Raw genomic sequence first — 26,175 nt, 5'->3', positions numbered from 1 at the left:
ATCCTCCCAGTCTGCCACACTTAATGCTTATGTGCTAACGTTAATATACTAAGATTCCCTTCCTAAAGCAGGTTCATCTATCTGAATCTCTCTAGGTAGGTAAGAGGGAGGTAAAAATTCTTGAGTTTGTTGGGCTTTAATTCTTTTCAGCTCTAAATAATCTGTATGCCAGAGTGGCTCGTTCTGAAGAAGACTCACTCCCGACTCCCACACTTCTGAGAAATAAACCTAGCAGGTCTGGTCGCAGCGGAATACTTAGTGTGAGACAGTACAAGGTAGTGAGGGCTTAAGGGCAGCGCCACAATTCTGGCTGTGTAACTTCAACTAGTTTAATTCCTCTGACCACTAGTTTATCTGTAAAATGGGGATAACTCACAGGGTTTGTTGCGTGGGTGAAATGTGATTATTACAGTGTAAAAAACCCAGCTACTCTGCTTGGTAAGCAATCAAAAATGAAGGTATTATTATAATGACCTAAAAAAATTTGCTTTTGCATCAGTAGGAAAGAGATTGTTATTAGGAACCAAAAGATTCATTTTAAAAAGGAGGTAGATAAACAACTAAAAAGCAACCAAAAAGGTGGGAGTCGGGACTTCAGGCCGGTTGGTGGTAATTAAGACGTGGAAAGGGGAACGAACCTCCTCTCTCGGAAAGCCCTCAGGCGCGAGGGCAGCCGGCCCCTGGGGCTGGGCGAGGTGGAAGCGACCGGGAGGGCGACTCCCAGGCCCGGCCCTGTAGGGGGCTCTGCGGCGGGGACTGGTTGGAAGCCACGTGGGCCATCCTCCCGGGTCCGGACCGGGGAGGGGGCGGGCAGCGGGAGGGGCCGCGCTCCCTTTACTTGGCGCCTTTCCTCACTTAGGCTTCGTCCACCTGCCTCACCCACTGAGGGGCAGACACTCCCACTTCCCGCTCCTTCCAGTCGCCGTCTCCACCTTATTCCCCGACCCACCTGCCCACTCTTAGGCCCCAGGATGTCTCCTCCCTTTCCTGGTTCCTCGGGCTCCTTTCGAAAGAGTTTGGTTTGAACTTTTGAACCCACCAATCAGCACCGCGCGCCCCTCCTCTCTCCCGCGGCTGTGTAGGGCGGGGCGTCCGGCCCCGGGCCTTGCAACTCAGAGGTGGGGCGGCGGGGGCCGGGGCGGGGTCCAGTGCCCGCCCTCCCGACACGTGGCTGGGAAAGGGGTATATAAAGTCCCATGGGCCGGTTCCCGATTCACTTCTCCCCCGGACTCCTTGGTAGTCTGTCAGTGGGAGGTACTTGTCGCCGTTCCTTATCCTCTTCCAGTCCCGCGGATCCCTGCACGTCTCAGTCATGGTGAGTGCCGGGGCGGGGGTGTGGTCCCCGGGCGGCGGTAGGAGGGGAAGAGAGTGAGCAGCCCCACGGGGCGGCGGAACCCGAGTTGCATGTGGGACCGTGTTTCGGACGCCCCCAGACAAATTGGCTTCTGGTGACCAGGCTGGTAAAGCTGGCAGACTCCTCTTCGGGCTCGAAGACGCGGCCGGAGCACTGCTCTCGGTGGAAATAGAAAGCTCTCTTGATCCTAGTGAGAGGGCATCATCCCAGGTCCCGCCACCGCCCGAGGAAGACTAGGGAGCCTTCACTTGGCCCCCAAGGACTTGTAAAAACTAAAAATCTCTCCCCTCCATTTCTCCAAATGACCTCACCTTCCCTTACGCAGTGGAAGCACCTGGAGCGGCGCCCCCTCTCCAGCGCCCTGTGACTCGCTGCTGAGTCACCTGTGGCCCGGCTCTGGGGAGAGCTTCCAATTGCACCAATCCACCTGAAGGATGTAGGCAGGCGCCTCCTCACGTTGTCTAATCCTGCATTCCTAGCGTTCATTTAGTGGGCTGTTTATAGCTGAAGCTTTCTACTTAATCTAGTTTTTTTTTTTTTAAGTCCATAAAGGGTTTTTCTTAAAAAACCACAAAATAAACTAGTACTGACAATGTATTCTTAGTTTTGAAAAAATTGTGAAATAATGCACAACGAGTATTTTCTATGTAGCTTCCAGAGGTTTTGGAAACAACTATCTTAGCTTCTGTTGGAGGTCTACCCAAAATAATCCACGTTTTAAAACTAGTATTTGTGTATCAAACGGTTCAAAATAGTATCTTTTTTTTTTAAAGAATACATCGAATAGTCCACCAGTTAGTCTCTTCAGAGACTACCACAGTTAAAAGTATGTCTAACTGTAAAAACTTGCTTGAGCATTTTTCACCAAGACCAAAAAGATAGAAGTAAAAGTGTGATTCAGAAAGTAGTGTGACTGTTTAAAGGGCAGGAGAGTGGAAACAGCAGGCTTATTACAGCAATCACTGGTTAGATTAATAATTTTGTGTTTGGTTTTATTTATTTTTAGAAGAGACAGTGGATGCTTAACCAGTTAAAGCTAGTTGACTCTATCACCTATGTCTCACTTCATCGCCCTAGTGGCCAGAGGAGAGTGGCGGGCACAGTCTAAACAGAAAGCCAGGCTGTGGCACAATGAATGAAAATTTGGGCACTTGAAAGGTTTCAATAGAAGTGCTTCATTAGATTGAGAGTATCTTCTCAGATAGTTTATCTCCTTGGGCCTGGGTCTGTCATGGAGAGATCTCTGGTTCTCTCCAGCTTTCTCTCTGGCTGTGGAATTTCCAAAGTCCAGTTAAAGGTAAACATGATGCAGTGGTAAATAGTCATGAGTTCATTAGAACAACTCCCTTTTTCTCGCACAGCCCTAGAGCTGGATAATGCAGGTGATCCTGAGCTTGCCGATGTGGTCAAGAGACGGAGATTGTTTTATGGGGAGTGTAGGTGGGAAGGAAGGGATAGTAACTCAAAGGTTGTGAGTAATTGGATTTTTATAGCTAAAGTTTTGATACTAGACTGACTCTGAGATCATAGCTAGTGTTGCGTTTTCTCTAGTTTCCTATGAGCGGCTTTTAAAATCTTGAAACCCTCTAATTTGAGGAAAATGTAATGAGAGATACTTGGTGTCAATATTTTGAAAGTCCTCTGCCAGTCTCCAAAATAGTTAATCTGACTTGAGATGAAATACAATAAATACTCTTTGTTTCTCTCTTAAGTCTAGGTATAGATGTTCATTGCCTTATTTTACTAAGCAGGAATGCGTTTGGCAACTTATAAATGATTTTGTTCAGCAAGTAAAGAAAAATGAACACTTTCCCAGTAGTGTTAAATTCTTGAAACGAGACTTTTTTCCACAGTGCCAGAGATACATTTTACTAGGAAACAGCTAATTTCTTAAACTGTTAGTAAACTCTTGGTGACAATTCTAGCTTTTAATACTATGTGTCTCCACCCTGCTCGCCCCCCCAAGATGTTTGATAATAAGGAAGAATGTTCTTCCTTAAGATTAAATTCTTCCACAAGGTTAGAAAGCTGCCTCTGACTACACTTTTTAAAATGCAGCTAACTGCTGCTTATCTGGCGTTTTTCCCATGAGTCATATGGCTGTAGTTTGGTGGTTTAAACTGGTTTAAAAGCTCTTGTCTTTTAAAGAATAGGATTAAAGAAGGACCAGAATGAGCTCACTAGTTACACAATCACACAGAATGAATCAGAGCTGAAAGGGGGAATTTTACATGACTTATGGAATCAGGCTTTTCCCAGGAGCTGGGGGAAATGTATTGTTATAGAGCAGATTTGTCTTTCTGAAATGGTAGAAACCTGACCTTGAATATTTAATAGGGCTACACAGGAAGGATCTAGTCTCTGGTCTGGCCTAGTTCATTAACGTATCTTGGTTTTTTCAAGCATTTTCTCTGAATTAGTTTTCAGCAGACTGTTGCTTCTGCAATAGTTCAGGGCGGGAGTTGCCTCCAGAAAGGTAATTATCTGTCCTGAAGATTAGTCATTTAGGTGTGAATCATTCCTAAATGTCCCATCTGATGTGTCATTCTGACATTTCCTTCCTTCCTCTCACAGCGTGAGTGCATCTCCATCCATGTTGGCCAGGCTGGTGTTCAGATTGGCAATGCCTGCTGGGAGCTCTACTGCCTGGAACATGGCATCCAGCCTGATGGCCAGATGCCAAGTGACAAAACCATTGGGGGGGGAGACGACTCCTTCAACACCTTCTTCAGTGAGACAGGCGCTGGCAAGCATGTGCCCAGGGCAGTGTTTGTAGACCTGGAACCCACAGTCATTGGTGAGTTGACCTCAGTAACCCAAGTGATATCCCAAGGGTCTGGGGCAGGACGTGTGTCCCGGGGGTTCTGTTGATGCCCTGGGGTTGAGCAGGCTTGTGCAGGTTGTTGGTGATAGATGGCCACTTTGTTTCCCTTTTCCAGATGAAGTTCGCACTGGCACCTACCGCCAGCTCTTCCACCCCGAGCAGCTCATCACAGGCAAGGAAGATGCCGCCAATAACTATGCTCGCGGACACTACACCATTGGCAAGGAGATCATTGACCTTGTCTTGGACCGAATTCGGAAGCTGGTAAACACAGTACTTTATTTAAAGTGGGGTGAGAGTCTTCTCTTACAGCTTTAAGAGACCAAACAAGAACCACTCTTTGACACTAAACTAGGCCTTAGACTGCTAAGTAAGTAACTAGGCTTTTAAACCAGACAGTCCTGGGTTATGGGACAACTGTTTAGGGCAGGGATAAGTGCTCTTTAGCCTAGTTACACTGAGTGAGTAGGTGGCTGACTCTGACATGTAACTAATCAAACTAGTAAAAAACAAAACAAAACAAAAAATCTGGACTGGCGCCTTATGTTAATACAAAAAGTTCAGAGCTCAAGAGGCCAGTATAACACTGACTAGAAATGGCCACAATGGAAAGAAACTTCCAACATTGAAAGTAGAGTCAGGGGAGCTCCCTTATTATAGAAGCAAGTATCACTCATTGAAACTTGGAAGGCATTGAGATATAAACACAAAAAGCAGTAGGCTTGCTTTTCTACTAGAGCTCGGGGTAGTGTGGACTGGCCCTGTGGCAGAAAAATCTTAAGCAACTATTCATGTCCTTGAAGTTGATAAGTGTTCTGTTTGGGTCATTTTAATTAAGAGTCTGGCAGTCAGCTGACTCTCTGCTCCTTAGACATGTGGGCAGCTTGTAAGTAATTAACCAAAAACCAATAATGAAGGCTGGGGTGAAGTACCTTGTTAGGAAAATCACATTATACTAAGCCTAACCACAACTGGTCTATTCTAAAAAGAATGGCCTTGCATCATTCATGGCTTCATACTTTTCCAGATGTTTATCATAGTTTTCTCAGCAAAATTGGGTTAATGATTCCTGTTTGTAAGTCAAACTTCAGCTATAAGCACTGACTTGGAAATCAGGACCTGCCTTTGGCAACAAATAAGCCTAGTGAAAGCCATTGAGGTTCTAGAGTGAAGTTCATTAAATACCAAAACAATTGCATTTTTCCTTGATAATGTTACTGTGTCCACATGAGGCTTAATAGATGCAATTGGTGGACTAGGATCTTGTACATTGATTTCATTCAGTGAGGGGTTGGTAGAGAATGTCCACAAATCTCTGAGCACCTTTGAGTACTGGGGATCATCAACAGAAAGGTCAAAAACACCCTTTCCTAGAGCTGCTATGTGCTAACTAGAATAGCTCAGTTAAGTGGTAGAAAGGCCCAGTGACAAAAGGTCTCCTGGAATTGTGACAGCAAGTCACCTTTCCCAGAATGAATAGGCTTTCTGGTAACAAGTGTTACTGTGCACTGTTCCAAGTACTCGTTTAATTCTCAACCTGCGCTAGATTACTATTCTCCTTATTTACTGAATGAGAAAACTGAGATCGAGAAATGAATTTGGTCAAAATCACACAGCAAGGAACTGGTAGAACCAGATCCAGACCCAGGCTGACTCCAGCACCAGGGTATTGGAACTTGGCTATTCTGTCATATTCCAGCTCAGAAAGCAGCTGCCAAACCTTTTAAAGATATCCATTGTACGGGGCTGGTGGTCCCAGGCCTGTCCTTGGTAGCTCTCCAACTGATAAGTTGCCCTTGTTCTGTAGTCACAGCAAGGGCACCAGAGGGTGCCCTCCCAGTCACTAAAACTTGGGCCCTGTATGTATCCATTCCAATCCTTGATTCTTCTGCCTACATCTATGAAAATAGTTCATTTTTAAATAGCCCTCAGCAGATTTCACCCCCTCCCAGGAGTTAATTGTGAAGTTTCTCTGAATCACTTAGCACTTTAGAGGCTTTCTGTTTCAACTGCTTTCTTAGCAAACATTCAAAAGATTTTTAAAATCTTGATCAACATAATTACGGATTCAAGGAAGTGATTACAGCTTTCACCAAAGCTAAAATTAAAACTTTTTTTTTTTTGCAGGCTGACCAGTGCACAGGTCTTCAGGGCTTCTTGGTTTTCCATAGCTTTGGTGGGGGAACTGGTTCTGGGTTCACCTCCCTGCTGATGGAACGTCTCTCTGTCGATTATGGCAAGAAGTCCAAGCTGGAGTTCTCCATTTACCCAGCCCCCCAGGTTTCCACAGCTGTAGTTGAGCCCTACAACTCCATCCTCACCACCCACACCACCCTGGAGCACTCCGATTGTGCCTTCATGGTTGACAACGAGGCCATCTATGACATCTGTCGTAGAAACCTTGATATTGAGCGCCCAACCTACACTAACCTGAACCGCCTTATTAGCCAGATTGTGTCCTCCATCACTGCTTCCCTGAGATTTGATGGAGCCCTGAATGTTGATCTGACAGAATTCCAGACCAACCTGGTACCCTATCCCCGCATCCACTTCCCTCTGGCCACCTATGCCCCTGTCATCTCTGCTGAGAAAGCCTACCATGAACAGCTTACTGTAGCAGAGATCACCAATGCGTGTTTTGAGCCAGCCAACCAGATGGTAAAATGTGACCCTCGCCACGGTAAATACATGGCTTGCTGCCTGTTGTACCGTGGGGACGTGGTTCCCAAAGATGTCAATGCTGCCATTGCCACCATCAAGACCAAGCGCAGCATCCAGTTTGTGGACTGGTGCCCCACTGGCTTCAAAGTTGGCATTAATTACCAGCCTCCCACTGTGGTGCCTGGTGGAGACCTAGCCAAAGTACAGCGAGCTGTGTGCATGCTGAGCAACACTACAGCTGTTGCTGAGGCCTGGGCTCGCCTGGACCACAAGTTTGACCTGATGTATGCCAAACGTGCCTTTGTTCACTGGTACGTGGGTGAGGGCATGGAGGAAGGAGAGTTTTCTGAGGCTCGTGAGGACATGGCTGCCCTTGAGAAGGATTATGAGGAGGTTGGAGCAGATAGTGCTGAGGGAGAGGATGAGGGTGAAGAGTATTAACCTGTCTGCTGCAATGTTATACTGCAGTGTCTTGGGACTGTCTTATTTCTGTTGTGTGAAGTTGTCCATTATGTCCCTAACTTGTCAATAAAAGTGATGGTTTTTTTTTAATGTCAGGCTGTCTTCTGTATCACAGTGAATACTTGCCCCACTTATTCAAGGCCAGTTGGAGATGGAGGCTGGTCAAGTGGCTTCTGTGTGCTATGTACTATGCTAAGTTTGTTTCGCTCAGGCCTGAATTAATGGTAATAAAATCATTTGAGTAAGGCAACAGGCTTAGATAGATTGAGCCAATGCTTCTCAAACTTCAGTGTGGATGTGAATACCCTATAGATATTAAAATGTAGACCCAAATCTGTAGGTCTGAGGAGGCACTTGAGATACCACAGTTTTTGGTAAGCTTCCAGCTGATGCTTTTGGTGTGCTGTGACCACATGTAATGGCAAGGGGTAGGTGAAATAGGTAGTAAATTTTGGAACCAAAATTCAAGTAACCAGCCAGACTGCCTTAACAATTGCTGTTAGTATTTGATAAAATAGTCACATGGGAGGGGCTTGGAATTGTGCTGATATATGCCGTATTTAGCCAAAACCTACAATAGCAAATAAGATTATACTTTAAGAAGTTAACTGCTTGGAGAAAGTGAAGTTGGCTGACACAATTGTAACAGTCATAGGTTGTAGTACTGGTACTTAACCCAATGTCTGTTGTGGGGAATATTTGAAGTATCGGAATAAAGGGGAAAAATTGAAGAATTATGTATACGTAGGAAAGATTGGAGAAGGGAGAGTTCCCTAATTTGGACCCTCTTCCAAGCACCTGTTGGAAGCAGTGTGGTTCTTGAGGCAGAGAGGAGCTATAAAGTGGCTGGGGAAGAAGGCATAAATGTGCATGGCTGGAGAGCTTGGTGATTGATACTCAGGTACCAGTGGTGTGGCCTATAAGGTTAAGCTGAGTAATGGACATAGAGGACCAAGGGGCCAAGCCTCATGCAGAAGGGAGGAATCAGTTTGGGTGCTGGCCTGAGTGGAAATGCCACAAAAGTGGCAGGAGATGGGGGCAGGTACAGAGCTGCAGATGTGTTCACCTTTGCTCCCTTACTCTCATGGTGCTCAGTTACCAGAATCTTTTTTTCCCACTTGTGTTTTCGCCCCTTACCCCTTGCTCATCTCTGCCCCTTACTCTTAGAAAGGGAGCATCTAAAAAACATGCGCATTCTATGTTGGAACACTAACTGCACTGCTTCCAGCCTGAGATGCTTCAACTTTGTGCTGGGGGAGGGTCTTACATCATTCATCTTGAGAGCAACCCTAGTCTTAAGCCCTCCAGGGCAAGGCGTAGCCCTGTCACATCCTTGAGTACAAAGCCAGCTATTCCTGCTTATCAGATGGGCCAGATTCCTCCTGCAGCCTGAGTCCAAGATGAAAATGAACCTTGGACAGGCCGGCCACCCAGCCCAGCCACCAGAGGGGCAACTGGAGGCAATAGGACACTCAGCTGAGAAGGAGCAGATAATTCAGCTTCAGCTGAGCACATGATAGCCCATGATACTGAGATCCATACTTTGAGCCAGTGTTTCCCAAGCCCAGTCAGTGCCCTGAGACTGGGATTCAGGGGCTCCCTGTGCTAATCGCCTCTGGCCATGAGTGGCCCCTTCAATGACCTCAGTAAGCCTTATAGGTAAGTTACTTCATCGTGCCAAAATGTGAAAAGGCTGGAAACCTTGAAGCAGCCGCAATTGGGAGCGGGAGGGAGTGGGGGGTGGGGGGAGGGGATGAGAGAAGAGTTTAGCTGAGAAAAAATATTCCAGTAGGACAGAGCCTGGGGAATTGGAAGAGTAAAGTGCCAGTGGTTGGGGAAGGATATGTCCTTGCAATGATAATTTTTCCTCTATTGTGTTGGTGAGAGAGTGAATTGAAGTTGCCTGCAGCAAGAACAAATATACCCCAAGGTCTAGGTCACTGCTTTGTGGCTGACAATCATCTGATCTGCCCTTGAGCACAAATGGAAAGTCTGGATTCACAACTGCAGCTATTGCTAATGCCGCTGAGGCTTGATGGGGATAAATGGAGAACGCCTATATGGTGCAGGCTCTGAGATTGCCTGGGGCCCCAGTTTCTGGCTCTGTGGACAGAGAGCTTAGGCTGCTCTGGCCTGAAATGACAGGAGGAGCAATCTGCATACACCCCATGGAAGCTACTGGCTACTGAGGGCCCAGTGGGCCCAGGCATAGCTGCTTTGAGCTGGGATGAGGAGGAAAGAATGGCTGTGAGGAGGGTGGTATGCTGGCCTAGCTACCTGTCATCCTAAGTGGGAAGCAGCTGGCAAATGCCCCTGCTCCAGCAGAATTTGTTAAACAGCCCACCACCGTCAGGCCAGAGGTGGCCAGGTGGGTTCAAGTTTAGAGAGGGCTTGTCTTCAGGTCTTGGATTTCTGTAAGGTGTTGTGGGAGGAAGGGGAGGCTCTGTCAGGGTGGGAGGGTTCCATGATCTTCATAACACCCTGTGAGGAGATATACCCATTTCCACAGCTGAGAAAGTCAAAGCTCCAAGCTAAGTATCTAGCCTAAGGCTACAGACCAAGTGGCTGAAATGAAATTTGACCCCAGAACTCTGACTCTGCTCTGCCCAGCAGCCTCCAAGCAGTGCCAGAGGAAGTGGTCACCACACCCAGCAGCCTTTCCAGCTCTGGGTGATTAGGGCCACGTCCTGGGCCTTGTCAGGCAAGAGGCCCACAGTGGCCAGCCTTTGTGTGGAGCAGTGGATGGAGCCACAGCCACAGAAAGGAGATCTCACTATGCTGTTGATTGTTAGATCTCCTCCCAGCAGCCCCTTTCTGGGGTCCAGGTGATAGCACGCTCTTCCAGAGGAGCAAAGCCAGCTGGTCTCCACTAGCCAGACTGTAGCTTTCCTAGTAAGGGGGCTTTTTTGTCCAGACCTCTCTCTGAACTCGAATCAATTCTCAGATCATAGAAATATGATGTCCTTGCAGGGTAGCTGCTACCACCTTTCTGGACACCTGCCGACGAGACACCAGCCACAGTGCAGACAGTATAGCTCACACCTGGGGCATCACACCCCCACGCACTGGGCCCAGAATGGTCAGCTCCTGTCAGCCAAGGCCACAAGGTGATGTTGATAAAGATAACCCAGGCAGATGGCTCCAGGAGCCCAGTGCCAGGGTGGCTGTCTGGGAGACACGGGGTAACAGAAGATGAAGGGAAAACAGACCCATTGTGTTGGTGGGGAAGGTTCCCACCTTCAGTCCCATGGAGAAAGTTGCCTTTGCCGACATCTCATTAGCCTGTCACTGCTCCGTTCATCCCAAGAGCATGATGTCTCTCAGTCTGTCAGTCCTGAGCAAGTTCTGGGAAAACAGTTTTTTCCTCCTCTAACACTCCTTGGAGTTTTTGCAGCAGGAGAGAAATATTCAGCAGCAATGAACTTTCCAGAACTAAAAACATGTCTTCTTTAGTCTGTCATAAAACAGAAAATGCTTTTAAATACTTGTTTCATCAGCAGAAGACTTCTTTTTTTTTTTTCTATTTAAAAACAAGAACAGAATATAAAGCTTTTTTAAATTACATAGGGTTTTGTCTACATTCATGAATTAGTTTAATTAGGAGGGGTATAAATTTAATCTCACTGCTATCACCCTTCCCTCCCCACACTCTGTTCTTATCAAATATCTCATTTGGCTCACAGATGTCTAGCCTGACAGTAAGCTAATACAGAAATGCCCTTGGCAAAAGTAACCATATTCATTATCCTTTTATAAAAATTATTTCACTTTTTAAGTTTAATTCATTTGTTCATTATTTTGGGGGCACCTATTTGGTGCAAGCCCCTGTGCCAAGAACTACAGGGAATATATTTAGTTTTTTGTCACCCTCAGACTAAAGACAGATCACATAGGCACAACCCTAATTCAAGGCAGTACATGCCACAAGTCAGAAGAGATGATCACACGTGGCAGACACTGTTGCATATCTACCGCAAAGCTATCCCAGCTGGTTGCTGTACCTGCCAACACAGCCCAGTTCCATTAAGTTGTTAGGCACCCATGTGCATCAGGGGAGGCTGGGCCTGCCCACCACCAGGGTGAATCTTAGTCTAAGCTAATCGAGGTAATTCCAGTTCTCTTGCCAGGGATTGGTTAAAGAACCAGCATGTGATGCAATTATGGGACTGAGAGGTGAGGTAATGTCTGCTGATTGGGGGCTGGGGAGAAGATATTCTTGGAAAAATTTCCTTGCTCTTAAAAAGGAATGCAGGGAAAGGATTCTTCATTTTGGATATATTGTGTGCACACACGATGCTTAAAGTTGCTGCAGTCATCTCATGACCACAAGGGGAGAAACATGAGGACAAAATCTAACATGGAGCATGACAGCAGAAACATGAAAAGAACCTGAATCCTTGAGAGGATGTTGACTCCCTGAATGAACCAGCCCTGAAACTTTTCTGCCTCTGGGTTTTCCATTATGTGAGATTATAAATCCCCTTATTGTTTAGGACATTTTGCCTTGGGTCTTCTATTGCTTCCTGCCAAAAGTATGCTAACTAATATGACATAAAAGCCTTACACAATAGTTCATAGAAACATTTAATAAAATAATAATAAAAATATTAAGACCCTTTTAAATCTGTAAAACCCTTTTCCAGTCCAAACATTGCCGCGAGAGAGCAGAGACTCCATGTGCCCTTTCCTTGGTTTTCGGCCTTCCTCTGCCTGCAGTTCCTGGTCAACTGATCTGCTTCTTCCTGTCAGTGTTTCCAGGAGTCTTGGCTGAACTTAAACCATAAATTGAAAGCGTATAGAGAACATCTGCAGGCCTAAAAATTGTTCCTTCTTCCCTTTTACATACAACTGTGAATGGAGCCTTCGTCAGATCTGCATGTTACAGAAGAGCAAGGAGGACCACTGGGAAAGAATCACTCCCTCTCAGGAAGCCCAGCCCAGAAGGACCCTGATCCCAGGGCAGTCCCAAATCTTCCAGAGCTCAAGGGGCTTTGAATTGCCCTTGCAGACAAGAGGTTGGCACCAAGTGACTCTTGGAACAAGAACCAGACCAGATTCTTGGGGCTTTAGGGTGTGAATAGGGGTCACTCGACTGGTTGTCCCCCTCTCTAGCAACCCTTGGGTCCCTGAAAGGAGAAAGCCTAAGAGGCTTTTTCTCCTTTTCTGGCCCATTTGGTTTCCTCTACTCTTCCTCTCTTGTCCCCTCTCTACCCTACCCCTCATCCTCTCCTACCTCCCATTCCATTTCTCTCCCCACCCTACCTTCACCTTCCCATTCCCATCTCCATTTCCTCCATCACCTCCCTTCCCTCCAGCCAGGTGCCAGCACAGCAGTGTGCTGCAGACAGAATTCACCTAGGGAATGAGAGAACATCTAATAGAAGCTGACAATTGGCCCTCGCTGGCTGGGAGATTCTCTGGCTGGGCCCAGGAGTCAAATGAGGGCCTTCATGGCCTGTAGGCAGAGGGCAGGGAGGGCAGTTTGTAAGTCATCGGGCTCTTTGAACTTGTTTGTTCAGCTGTCACCTGGCCTCTCCCTGCAGAAGATGAGGTGAGATGGATGGCAGAGTGTCATGATTGCAGAAAAGAGCCTCCTGATGACTGCCCTGATGGACATGAGTCCTTATCCTGTTTTATCTCATAGAAGTCAAGCCCCTACCTGGGTAAGGAGGGGCCAGGGCCATATCTTTTCACAGCCCATGGAATTGTAAGTACTGCCTCCCATCTCTTCATCTTCATTAGGAAAATGAGGGAGGGGTACCTGTGGGATCCCGGAATTTCCCATGGGATCCCAGAATTTCCCACTCGCTCTAACCTTCTGGAATTCCAGGCTGAGGAGCTCATGCAAGTTGTGTAGTGGGAGGGAGGGTGTCTGCCAGGTGGACCAGCATAAAGTCTAAATTTCTTTTGAGCAATCCCAATAAATGGAGTTGGAGATGGGGGAGGAAATTCCTGCCCTCCTTGGACTCCCTGACTGTGGTCTATTCTGAACACGGACCCTTCTACTGCGGATGAGATCACACGGATGTTCCAGCTCACACCATCCCAAGACAAGCTGTTCCACTTCTCCCATCCCTTCATTCCCGTCTGTATAGGAACTGCCACACATTCCCACCTGGAGGATCTTGCGGCATCACTCTGTGAAGAAAGAGCTCGAAGCTCCTGGGATCAGTGCTTTGAGACCCACCACAATCTTTAGTAAATGCTTTTTTTATTACCTAGTCCTCTACTCAACCTATATTCCTGGAAAGATCGTCAGAGATCTTTTCATCCAAGCCCTTTGTTTTACTAATGAAGAAAGCAAGGCCCAGTGACTGGCCCAGGCCTGGGACCAGGTTTCTTGCACATCTTCTGTCAGGAAATGGGGAGAAACTCTTATCAGGCACAGTTTCTCATAAAAGATCTACAGAATCAAGTGGATACTAGGAGGAGAATCCTGGGCTCTATTCTGGTAAGCAGTGTGACTAACTCTGCAACTGCTCCTTCTCAATCTCACCTGGTAGCTAGAGCCATTGCCTTGCACCACAATGACGTTGAAGACAATAGGACTGACCCACTAGAGAGAGGTTGCAGACAGCGTGACTTTTCATAACCCTAAATGCTCTTGCAGGCTCCTCCTAAGAACAAGAATGTCTCCTTACACAACTGCATTCTCATCTTCACACTTAAAAAAGGAATAATCATTCCATAGCATATAATAACCAATTTCTCTAGCAGCCTTTATTTTTGTTCAAATCCAGGATACAACATAGATTTGAACATTGCATTTAGTTGTTATATCTCTTAGTCTCTTTCTTGTCTAGAACAATCCCCCAACTGTAATGGGTTTAATGGTGGCTCCTCACAAAGATATGTGCACATTCCAGAACTCGTGAATGTAACCTTATTTTGAAAAAAAAAAAAAAGGATCTTTGCAAGATGTAATTAAGGACCTTGAGATCATCCTGGATTACCTGGGTCCCCAAATTCAATGACGAGTGTCTTTATAAGAGGGAGAGGAGAAGACACAGACAGACACAGAGGAGGAGAAGGCCATGTGGACACAGAAGCAGAGATTAGAGATGGTGCCACAAGCCAAGGAACTCCTGGGGCCACTAGAAGCTGGAAGAGGCAAGGAAGGATTCTCCCCCAGAGCCTTTGGAAGTACAGTCCTGCCAGCATCCTGATTTTAGATTTCCAGCCTCCAGAACTGTGAGAGAATAAATTTGTTTTTGGGATTTTATTTTGTTTTTGTGTTAGAGAATTTTTATGTTTATTTGAGCCAAACTGATGACATATGCCAGGGAGCAAGATCTCAAATGTGCCCCAGATTTCTATTGTTTTCAGCCACCAAGTTTGTGGTGATTCCTTATGACATCCCTAGGAAAGTAATATACCTACTGTTTATTTTTTAATGACACTGACTTCTCAAAGAGTTTAGAGATCTTTGTCTTATAGAATGTCTCAAATCTAAAATTGTTTTCACACTGACCTTTTAAAGTCATAAATCAGATCAAGTCAGTCCTCTGCTTAAAACTCTCCAATGGCTTTCCATTGCATTTAAAATAAGCTATAAACTCTTTACTCTGATTTACAAAGCCCTGCGTGTTCTGACTCCTTCCCACTCCTCTAACCTCACTTTTCCCTCTCTCTTCCTCTCTCACCTCGCTCCAGCCTCACCGACCTTTCTCCAATTCCTCAAACATGCCAAGCTCATCCCAGCTCTGACTCTTTCCTATGCTCTGGCTCTTTCCTCTGCACTGGTAACAACCAAATACCATTCTTGATCTTTAAATCTGGATTGGGGGAAAATAGCTATTAAGGATATTATTGGGACAACTGGGGAAATTTGAATATCGACTCTATATTGGGTTAATGAACATGTTAATAGTACCATGGTTATGTAGGAAAATGTCCTCATCTTTCAGAGGTGCATGCTGAAGTGTTTAGAGATGAAATATTATGTTGTCTAAAATTCACTTTCAAATGAACTGTGGCAAAATACTGACAGTTGGTAAATCCGGAAGATGATCATATTAGTGTTTATAGTAACATTCTTTCAACTTTTCTCTGAGTTTGAAAATCAAAATAAAATGAGGGGAAAGACAGACAATTTAAAGGGAAAAAATCTTAATCCAGGTAGGTTCAAATTTTCATGTGCATTAAAAATTATCTAGAAAGTTTGTCAGAATACAGATTATAGGGATTCAGAAGGTCTGGGTGGGGCACTGAAATCTGCTTTTTAACAGACCCCCGGGTGATTCTGAGTCACAACCCAGGCCAGACCATGAAAAGGAAAGTTAAGCATTCTGTGGCCATAAGCTGCTCTGTTCTCCAGTTGAGGGGTATCTGTTTGGAAGGCAAGCAGGCAGAGAAGTGATTTGATAATGAGGGCAGGACTGGAGATCGTGAACACAGTAGAGGACAGGGTGAGTGGGGACAGATTTTGCCCTCCTCTGACTTTTGGCTTCTGGGAGTGGTGGTGGGGGCAGAAGAAGAATGAAATCAAGGCTCTGAAATCCTAATACCAGTGCTGCTATTCCATTTTACACACCCTTGGTTAATTCTCATCAACTGTGAAAAGAAGGTCATAATAATTTTAAAGCATCCTCCAAATTTCCTGCATTCCCTTAGTCTTGCCCCTGAAGCTCAGTAAGCCTAGATGCATTCAGACTGCAGATGTCATTCTGGCTAATGGCCAGAAGGTGGCAGCAACACATCTCTTTATTTTCCAGACTGACAAACATGAGAAAGATTTTTTTCAAGTGCTTCAGGGTTACTTTTCAGTTTAACTAAGTTATTTGAACGAGGTCCCGTGCTAGACACCACTGACACAAAGGCGAATAAGACATGATCGCTGCTCTCGAAGATCATATCGTCGGAGCAGGGCGGGGCAGGGAGTCAGACATAATGGCTGTGTGACCTTGGGCAAGTTGCTTAACCTCTCTGTGCCTCAGTTTCTTCAACTGTAAATGGGAATAGTAATAATGTCTATGTCATAGGGTTATTGTGAAGATTAAAAAGTGCTTGGCACATAAGAAATGTTAGCTATAGTTACTATGCGATACATTGAGAGAAACGATGAGACAGAGAAGATATCTAGAGGGCTCCCTACCTGGAAAAATGGAGCCCCAAAAGATAATGGGGAAAGAATTCCACTCTGGTGGAGCCCCTCTGTCAGTGGGGACCCTGCAACTAGCCCAAGAGAGATCACTTTGAATAGAACTGGACTCCTTCTGGCTGAAGCTCATCTTGGCTCCTACAGACCCAGAGCACAGAACACCAGAAGGGCCTGACCCACCAGGCCACCAGGCCACCAGGCCGAGCTTTCCTGGAAAGGGAGCCACCATTAGTTCACTACGCAGCTTCAGACAGGCAACTTTGTCCCTCTGAGCCTTGGGTCCTACCTGTGACGGGAAAGAGGACCATGGGAACCAAGGGACGGCACTGAGCTCCACACAGGGACACTTTGGAGAGTCAGCTGTAAAGTCAGCTATTACAGGAATAGCAGGGACATGGAGCTAGGGATGTAAAGAGAAAGTTCTAGGAAGGCATAGAGATCTTGGGGAGGCCATTAGACTTTTCCCAGGATGTGGAATGGAGGTCAAGCTAATCTCAGACCTCAAGAGGCAGGGAGATCCCAGCTGACACTGGTTACAAGTAATTAGGGTTGTCCTTGCTCTGCGTCTGTTTCTTCTGTCACATGGGAGGAAAAGAAAGCGATCAACAGTGTTGAGCACCTGCTATGAGCCTCACAACATGCTGTTTTATGTACAATACCTCATGTAGATTGCACAACATCCCTGGGAGAAAGGTGTCATCCTCCGGATTTCACAAATGAAGAAACTGTAGCTCAGAGAGGACAAGTGATTTGCCCGGAGTCACACAGCTAGTCAGTGCCCAGGCTGATGGCCTGATCTTCTCTCTTTTGACCTTTTCCTCCAACTCACTTTAGCCTCAGCTGCCCACTCCCTTAGAAATGCCCTGGGAATCTTATCCATTAATACTCCAGCTCCAGAATCACAAATTCATGCATCATGCTCTCTGAAAACAACTTCCTACCCTCTCAGTGTCTCTTTCAATTTCTTTGTACTATGACCTTGGCCTTGTATTTTCTTTGTACTTCCTTGGCCTTGCCTTGGAGTCCAGCTATGGACCTCTTTACTCTACCAATCTCCCACTGTCTCTTGCCCACACACCCTTCCTCACTCAGCCTTGAGTCCATGGCCCATCGTTCAGTAGCTCTCTTGCCGGTAACCTAAACTTCATTGTTTGCCTTCCTTGCAAACCTCTGAATACATCTAATTGTCATTTCTCTCCAAGCCTTCAAGCAGAAGAGCAGCCAAGGGCAGCAGAAGGAGGAGGGGTAATAATAACACTGGCTAATACTTATACAGCAAGTCCTGTGTGCCAAGCACTAAGTGCTTCACATATTGTAACTCATTTCAGCCTCCAACACTATGAGGGAAGTGCTAGTATTATCATCCCCACTTGTGGATGAAGACAATGGGGTGAATTGAGGTTAAATCACTCACCCAAACCAAAGCACACAGCTAATTAAGCTGAGGAGCAGCGATCAAATCCAGGCAGTCTTAATCGAACCCAGAGTCCACGTCTTCATCAGTATATTATTTGCCCAGTACAGAGGAAGATGAGGTCACCTTCCACTCTCTCCATCAGCCAGGAAGTACTGGCTCCATCCACCCTGGGTCCAGCACTGCTCACAGCCACTAGTAGGGACAATCTAAAAGAAGTACAGATTCTCATTGCATTAGGGGCTGATAGTATCACTCAGGAGATAAATAATAATAGTAATAACAATAAAAATAGCTTACATTTTCAGTGGTTATTATATGTATTCTAGGTATTTTTACACATATTTATTCATTTAATCCTCCCAAGAACACTGAGATGGAAGCTACAGTTATCCCCATTTTACTGAAGGACATGGAAGAACATAATAATGAGCCTAAATTCATACAATAGAGCGTTGAGTCAGATGGGAAGCTTGGCAGCTGGATGCCAGAGCTCTGGCTTTGACAGCAGGCCTGGTTCCCCCACCTGTCAAGCCCCCTACCTCAAACCTATGAAGAACTCTATCCCTCCCCATTCCCAGGAGTTAGAGGGGACAGGCCCTGGTTTATCCATCTGTCCCCTCTCTCTCATTCTCTTCCCATTCCCCTAGCAACCAAACCAGACCCAGCTTTACTCCCTCCACAGCTCCCAGAGCCCTGCTGAGGAAGTTCTGGTCCCTTCTACTCTAAGGCATCTGAGTGGTGAGCTGGGAGCTTAAGCAGGGGAGGGGATGGGAACCCCAACTAGAATTCTTCAGGCCCAGCCCAAGGGGCCTCTATATTCAAAGGCCCAGGTCTACTAGCAGCTCCTTATAAAGACAGGGCCTGAGCTGGTCCTCCTAGGCCTTGTTTGCCCCTCCACATGCTGTACAAGCTCAGACTCCCAGTTTGCTCCCTGAGGATAGCAGGCAGGGGCAGGGCAGGGCCTGGGCTGAAATCGATGGGGCTCCAGGCCAATAGCAGCTGGGGCTCAGAGCCTAGGATTGCCATAGAAAGCACCAAGTCTTCCCCAGGCTCTCCTCACCCCTGTCAAACCCCCTACCTCCAACCTGTGAAGAACCCTATCCCTCCCCACTCCCAGGAGTTAGAGGGGACAGGCCCTGGTTTATCCATCTGTCCCCTCTCTCCCATCCTCTTCCCATTCCCCTGGCAACCAAACCAGACCCATCAAGGAGAAGAACCTGGCAGCTGTGCAGGAAGAGACTAATGGCCCGGAAGGAAGGAGGAGCCTGGAAAGGAGACTAAGGCGGTAAGGATGTGAGCCGGCAGGCGGGCGTTGGCTGATCTTAGAGGACACACAAAGAGGGGGAGGCTTCTCTGCCCTGCAATGCTGAAGGAGTTGGCTGCCAGGGGAGCCACCTTCCTCACTGCCTCAGCCAGAGATCCAACCCGGAATCCCAAACCTACTTCCCCACACATCCAGCTCTTGTCTCCAGGGCCAATCCAAAGCAGACCTGACCCTACTGGTGAGCCCTGGAGTCCCCAGAGGCTGCAGCTCAGTGGCTCCTGGCAAACCCAGCGGGCCTCAGCACCCTGGCTCCTGCAGACCATCCAAGCTGCCTCTGTCTATTCCCGGGCAGCCTCTGCCTGCATTTTGAAACCATTTTATAAGCAAAGGCCAGGCGTCAGCCTTCCCGCTAACTCCAGGGTGGGAGGGTAGGAAGATATATGTAGGAGAGTGTTTAAATGTGTGTGCACATAGGTATACAGTGCTATTATACACATGCATCTATTTGTGTGCACTAGCTTGTGGATCCGCTCTGGCCTTTCTCTGCTTTCAGTCCTTAAACCTTTAGGGATGGGCATCTTCTCTTTTCCTATCTCATCCCCATTCAGCCACGACCATCTCGATATCTGCAGGTCCCCAATACCAGAAAACAGTTCCTGCCAGTCCATCCATCTCTCAGCTCTGGCAGCAGCTACCACTCCTCAGCCCCCTCCCCTACCTACCTAAGAAATCACTCTGTTTCCCGTAAGGCTGTGACTGAGCAGCAGTTGGTTGGGGGAAGGGAGGATCCAGTAAAGCCAGACAGCATATACTGGCTCATTCAGCTCAGCTTCTGCCTGGGCACAGACCCTGCCTAGTGGGACCCAGAGCTGGGCCCAGTCGCCCTCGCCCTCAGCCCCTTCTGGTGTGCCCACCCTGTTAGGGCTCTGGGGTAGATCCAGGTTTGGGAGCTGTGTCTTTAAAGCTGAGACCTGGGCAGACAGACACCCCCTGGCCATGTGTCCAGGGGAGGGGGAGGGGAAGTGGCCAATCCATTAGCGGAGGAGCTGGCGCCAGGCAGCAACCCTTCACAGGGCCCTGGGGATTACAGAGAGATCAGCCCTCCTCCATCCCCCTCAGCTGTTTCTGCCCTCCTGTCCCCCATATCTCCCTGGGCGTGGTGACAAAACGGGCAGCTGACTGCAGGTGAAAGCAGAGCCTTGCCTTAAGGGGACAAGTGGAGGCACAGGCTCTGGGGCCTAATCCAGGCCAGCTTTTCATCCACCTGGGCCACCTCCTCCCTATTCACATACCAGAAACCTGTCCTTTAAACTGCAGTCCTCCTATTCCCCAATTTTTACCAGCTCTTTCAGGCAGAGACCCCAGCTCAAATCAAGCCGATCCTAGACTGCAGCTCTGGATGCTTGCTGGAAGTCGCTGACCTCCAACCCCGCCTGCTTGTGGCCTGTAGTCTCCATCCCTGCTTGCTTCCCCATCAGCAACAGGGGGAACCAAGTAGGCAGTGCGCCAGCAACCAGAGAGGAGGGTGCGGCGCTCCTGCTGCTCCGCAGGGGTGGGGCGTCCCCCTCCCCACTTAGCCGCACAGTCAGGCCAATGGGAGGAGCTGCCCGTTCCCCCCCTGAGTCCACAGGACTATAAAGCCGCCTCGCAGAGGTCTGCAGCTCTGGGATCAGCTCCGCCAGTGTTGACTGCCCATCCTCAGCCGCCATGAGCCATCCGTCGGGCCTCCGGGCCAGCGTCAGTTCCACCTCCTACCGCCGCACCTTCGGGCCACCGCCCTCACTATCTCCAGGGGCCTTCTCCTACTCGTCCAGCTCCCGCTTCTCAGGCAGCCGCCTGCTGGGCTCGGCGTCCTCCGGCTCCTCGGTGCGCCTGGGCAGCTTCCGCGTCCCCCGGTCCGGCGCGGGCGCCCTCCTGCGCCTGCCCTCGGAGCGCCTCGACTTCTCCATGGCCGAGGCCCTCAACCAGGAGTTCCTGGCCACGCGCAGCAACGAGAAGCAGGAGCTGCAGGAGCTCAACGACCGCTTCGCCAACTTCATTGAGAAGGTGCGCTTCCTGGAGCAGCAGAACGCGGCCTTGCGCGGCGAGCTGAGCCAGGCCCGGGGCCAGGAGCCGGCGCGCGCCGACCAGCTGTGCCAGCAGGAGCTGCGCGAGCTGCGCAGGGAGCTAGAGCTGCTGGGCCGCGAGCGCGACCGGGTGCAGGTGGAGCGCGACGGACTGGCAGAGGACCTGGCGGCACTCAAGCAGAGGTCAGGGGCCAAGACGGGGCGGCGGCCGTCGAGGCAGCTGCGCCTCGCTTCCCTCCCTACCAGCCACCCGAGGGAGTGGCTTCCCTGGTCAACCCAGGCAGGCATGTGCAGGCAGCATCCTCGCTCCCCCCACCCCATCCCACCCCGATCACTATGTCTCCCCTGTGTATAAAGGGGCCCAGCCTGTTAGAAAATGAAGCAAGTCCATCAGGCAGCCCGAAGACCCCTCCTCAGAGTCCTGGGCAGTAACAGCCTCTACCCCAGGTTCTGGGGAGCGGGGAGGACCGTGACCCCACATCTCAGCCGCTGCCCGCTCTTCCCGCCAGGCTGGAGGACGAGACGCGCAAGCGGGAGGATGCTGAGCACAATCTCGTGCTCTTCCGCAAGGTGAACCCGGGCCCCGTCTCCCCTACCCCTAGCCTGCGTGCCCAGGGGGGCATCTGTGGGTGCAGGGAGGTGACCAGAAGCCTCCAGAGGCGGACAGGGTGGGCTTGACCCTTCCTTGGGCTGGGCAGCCCCGGCTGAGCAGCCTTCCCTGCTCTTGAACCCCTACTGCCACCCTATGAAGGATGTGGACGACGCCACCCTCGCCCGCCTGGAGCTAGAGCGCAAGATTGAGTCTCTGATGGATGAGATTGAGTTCCTCAAGAAGCTGCACGATGAGGTGCGTGTACCCGAATATCAAGGGAGGCTTGGGAGGTTGGAGGTGGTCGCGTTAGAGCTGGGAGGCAAGCTCTTGGTGAAATTGTCAGGCGGAGCAGAGGAATTGCCTTGGGGAAGCCAAGTGAGATTGGCTGGGTAGACGCAGCCTACAGGTGGTTTTGCCTCCGCCCCTGCGCCACCTGGTGGCGAGCGGTGGAGCTGCACCCGGGAACCTAGCCACGGGCTCAGTGCGGGCCGTGCGCAGGCTGTGCAGTTCCGTGAGCGCTGCACTCCCTGGCGCCGCCTTCTGTTCATTCAAGTGTTTCTGCTCTTTTCTGTGCGCGAACTGCGCCATCCGCATGGGATCTGCGCGGCGAACTCGACGTCTTGTTACCCTGGGCGGCAGGAGCTGCGAGACCTGCAGGTGAGCGTGGAGAACCAGCAGGTGCAGCAGGTAGAGGTGGAGGCGACCGTGAAGCCTGAGCTGACAGCGGCGCTGAGAGACATACGCGCGCAGTACGAGAGCATCGCGGCGAAGAACTTGCAGGAGGCAGAGGAATGGTACAAGTCCAAGGTGCGAGAGACCCGGAGGATGTGGGGAGGTTGGGAGGATAGGGCGCTGGGGCGAGGGCTCATCCGGTCCACTCACGGCCGAGTTGCCTCCATTCCGCAGTACGCGGACCTGTCCGACGCCGCCAACCGGAACCACGAAGCCCTGCGCCAGGCCAAGCAGGAGATGAACGAGTCCCGGCGCCAGATCCAGAGCCTGACATGCGAGGTGGATGGACTGCGCGGCACGGTGAGTACCAGGTTGCGCACCTGTGCCCGGGGTTGGACCGTGAGAACTGTTCCCCCCTCTGACCCCCGCTACCCCCTCAGAACGAGGCGCTGCTCAGACAGCTGCGGGAGCTGGAGGAGCAGTTTGCCCTGGAGGCCGGCGGGTACCAGGCGGGTGCTGCGCGCCTCGAGGAGGAGCTGCGGCAGCTAAAGGAGGAGATGGCGCGGCACCTGCGCGAGTATCAGGAGCTCCTCAACGTCAAGATGGCCCTGGACATCGAGATCGCCACCTACCGGAAGCTGCTGGAGGGCGAGGAGAGCCGGTGGGAGCGGGACTGCTGGAGGGCGGTAGGGTGTGGTCGGATGGGGTGTTCAGAGATGGGGAGTGGCATACACAGAGTAGCTGACCACTTGCTTTGCCCCCAGGATCTCCGTGCCCGTCCATTCCTTTGCATCTTTAAATATAAAGACGACTGGTGAGTATCCTATACTTGGCTTCCAACCTTTCTGTCCCATTGTCCACTTCTGCGCTGACCGGACTCTTGCTATGGTTCTGTGCTGAAACTGGTGAACTACTGAGCCCTGGTCTACTCTTGCCCCCGACCCTTAAGCCCTACTCCTCACAGACGAGAGTGAGGGCTTTAAAGGAGAGAAATCCCAAGCCTCTTCCCTGCTTTTTCCAGTGCCTGAAGTGGAGCTTCCCCAGGACAGCCACAGCCGGAAGATGGTTCTGATCAAGACCATTGAGACCCGGGATGGGGAGGTGAGATCGGTCATTTGAGACCAGAACCCCATCGTTTCTAATATTATTTCTGAGCCTAGCCTGGCTACAGCTGATCTTAGGTTATTATGGGTTAGCGGTTCTTGGGGGTGGGAGGGAGATAGAGAAGGTGGATGGATAGACTGGAGTCTCAGCTGGTTATGCCAGAGAGGGGGACACCATGCCCCCAAAGGAGCTGGAAGGAGGGTGGTACTGAATGGTTTGTGCCCTTCACACGCCTTACTCCCAGCAGGTAGTGACAGAGTCCCAGAAGGAGCAGCGTAGTGAGCTGGACAAGTCTTCTACTCACAGCTATTGAACCTGTTGGTCCAGAGCTCCCTGATCCTGCCCTAGGCCTTCTCAAACCCTAACACCCTAACATCAGTCCTTGAATGAGTCTCTGCTCTCTCTGCATGTGTCTAGTGGATGGTAACTCACCCCTTCCCTGGCCTATAGCCAAGCCCTACCTACCCAGCAGCAGCTGGGCCTCTCCCTGTCCTAACATAGAGATGCAACCTGTATGTACCCCTATTCTCACCCTGGTAAGAGACCAATGATCCTCAGGTCAATCCTGCTCCTACTATGATCCCATGTTTAGTGGGGCGGGCCAGGGTCTGAGTTTCACTTTCAAATCAAATAAAAATGCTGTCAAGAGAAACCCCTCCAGTGCATTTGTGTCTGTGGAAGTGGAGGTACCTGTGGGGAGAAGGCTCAGCAGTATTTCCCCTTGTCTCTAGTCATTTCTTTTCTGAATCCCACTATCTTGGCATCTATGACTCTTATCTACCCTTCTGACTTTTTTCTCCTACCTTTCTGTTCATTCCTTCTCAATTTCTATTTCCCATTTGCAGCCCTGAATATCCAGGGGCCTCTGGGTGTCCCATAGGCCCCTCAAATTCAACATATCCGAAACAGAGCTCCTTGTCAACCTCTCCACCATTCGTAATTATGCTCTTCCTTTTAGGTTCCCCACATAGAAGAAGACACCACTAGAAGCTCTGTTGCCCAAATTAGAACTCACCTCACCTTACATCCTTTTCCTTTCTTCATCTCCTACCCACCATTGGCAATTCTGTTAATTTTACTTCTTAACTGTCTGATTCTCCTTATCCCCACTGCCACCACCCTAGTGTAAGCCACCATCATCTCATGTGGGTTATACTATTTGCCTCATTGATCTCTTTTTCCTGTCCTGGCCCTGCTACCCACCTAAACCTACTCAACATTTAGCCAGCAAGTCAGATTCTACTGCCACCACCCCTGACCCCACTTGAACATGTCAACTTCCATGCTGTCCTCCAACTTCATTCCATCTGATCCCTGCCTTCAAGTCAAAATCCACTTCTAGATTTAAAATGATCTTCACTCAATCATGATGATAGGTGCAGGGAATAAGCCCAAGTTCCCTCTCAGGGAGTTCACAGTCTGGGATGAGGGAGATAGACAAATACATAGACAATTCCCATCTTGTGATGAGTGCTATGACCGAGATTAAAAGACAGCATTGTGAGAAGATGAAGAGGAGCACCCATCCAGCCTTATAGTAAGAATGGCTTCCCCAAAGTGACACCATCACACTGAGCACTGAAGAATAAGCAGGAGTTATGCAGGTGAAGCAGGGAGAGGAGGAGACTTTCTAGGTAGATAAGTCAGCCAGAAGGTAAGAATGCAAGTTTGGGAATTGAAAGTAGTTCTATAACGCTGGAGTGAAAGATAGAAGGAAGGAATAGTGTTGACATTGGAAAGATGAAATGAAGGCCAGTCGTGGAGGGTCTTGTATGTCATATCAAAGCATTAAGAATTTATTCTAAAGGGAAAGAAGAGGATTTAATCAGGAGGATGAAGTATTTAGATCTGCATTTTAGATCACTCTGGCTGTAGAGTGCAGAAATTATTGGAAGGAGATGGAGGACCAGTTTAGAAGCTGTTGCAGTGAAACATGCAAGAGATGATGGTGGATAGAGAAGTGAATAGATTTGAGAACTATTCAAGGAGTCGAATCTGCAGTACCCAGGGAGAGATTGGCAGGTGAGGGAAAGGGAAATAGCAAAGATGACCCAAGGTTTTGGCTTTAACAACCAGGCAGATGGTAGGAACTCCCACAGAAACAAAGAAGATTGAAGTAGGGGGGCGAGGGGGCCCAAAACAACAAAGTCAGTTTTAAACTTATTGAGTGTGAGATGTTATGGAACAACCAAGAGGAAGGGCTGTCAGGCAGTTAGATCCATAGGTCTGGAGTTAGGTGTGATGGGATATTTTGAGATACTGAATCTGGCAGGATGCTTTCTGCTACAAGTAGCATACAATCCCACTTTAAAAAAGAAAAAAGGAAGTAAAGAAGTTATCTCGTGTAACAAGGGACCAGAGATAGGCAGGCTCATGTTGGTTGATTCAAAAGCTCAATGATGTCATCAAGGACCCAAGCTCTGTCTATGGTTCTGCTCAGCCTTCTTCCTTGGAAGAGAGCTTCCTTGGAAGGGATGTTCACAGGCCCAATATGGCTGCCAGAAGCTACTGGATAATTGGGTGAAGCTTCTCTTTTCACATGCAGTGGAGAAAAGGGAAAAACCTCCTCCCAGGTATAAGATATAAATCCTTTCCTTTAGGCTGTCTGGCTAAAGTCGTCGATCGGTGTGTCCACTCCTGGAGCAATAGCCATTGCCAG

The 26,175-nt window shown here is 48.9% G+C and overlaps 2 protein-coding genes across 2 annotated transcripts; both read left to right on the top strand.

Moving 5' to 3' along the window:
- The first annotated feature begins 1,140 nt into the window (after nt 1-1,140).
- TUBA1C (tubulin alpha 1c) lies at nt 1,141-7,396 on the top strand. Its single transcript, XM_039882137.1, has 4 exons — nt 1,141-1,315; nt 3,929-4,151; nt 4,294-4,442; nt 6,306-7,396. The coding sequence occupies exons 1-4, from the start codon at nt 1,313-1,315 to the stop codon at nt 7,278-7,280; spliced, it is 1,350 nt and encodes a 449-aa protein (XP_039738071.1). The 5' UTR covers nt 1,141-1,312; the 3' UTR covers nt 7,281-7,396.
- Nucleotides 7,397-19,767: 12,371 nt separating this feature from the next.
- Nucleotides 19,768-24,168, top strand: PRPH (peripherin). The gene is made up of 9 exons (XM_039882126.1): nt 19,768-21,331; nt 21,658-21,718; nt 21,900-21,995; nt 22,380-22,547; nt 22,647-22,772; nt 22,853-23,073; nt 23,177-23,226; nt 23,434-23,513; nt 23,764-24,168. The coding sequence occupies exons 1-9, from the start codon at nt 20,790-20,792 to the stop codon at nt 23,827-23,829; spliced, it is 1,410 nt and encodes a 469-aa protein (XP_039738060.1). The 5' UTR covers nt 19,768-20,789; the 3' UTR covers nt 23,830-24,168.
- Nucleotides 24,169-26,175: the final 2,007 nt, after the last annotated feature.

This window comes from Pteropus medius, unplaced genomic scaffold (assembly GCF_902729225.1).
Source record: "Pteropus medius unplaced genomic scaffold, Ma_sr-lr_union100, whole genome shotgun sequence".
In the NCBI taxonomy this organism is placed as follows: domain Eukaryota; kingdom Metazoa; phylum Chordata; class Mammalia; order Chiroptera; family Pteropodidae; genus Pteropus; species Pteropus medius.
The sequence above is the reverse complement of the archived record's forward strand: the minus strand, read 5'-3'. Positions and strand labels throughout refer to the sequence as shown.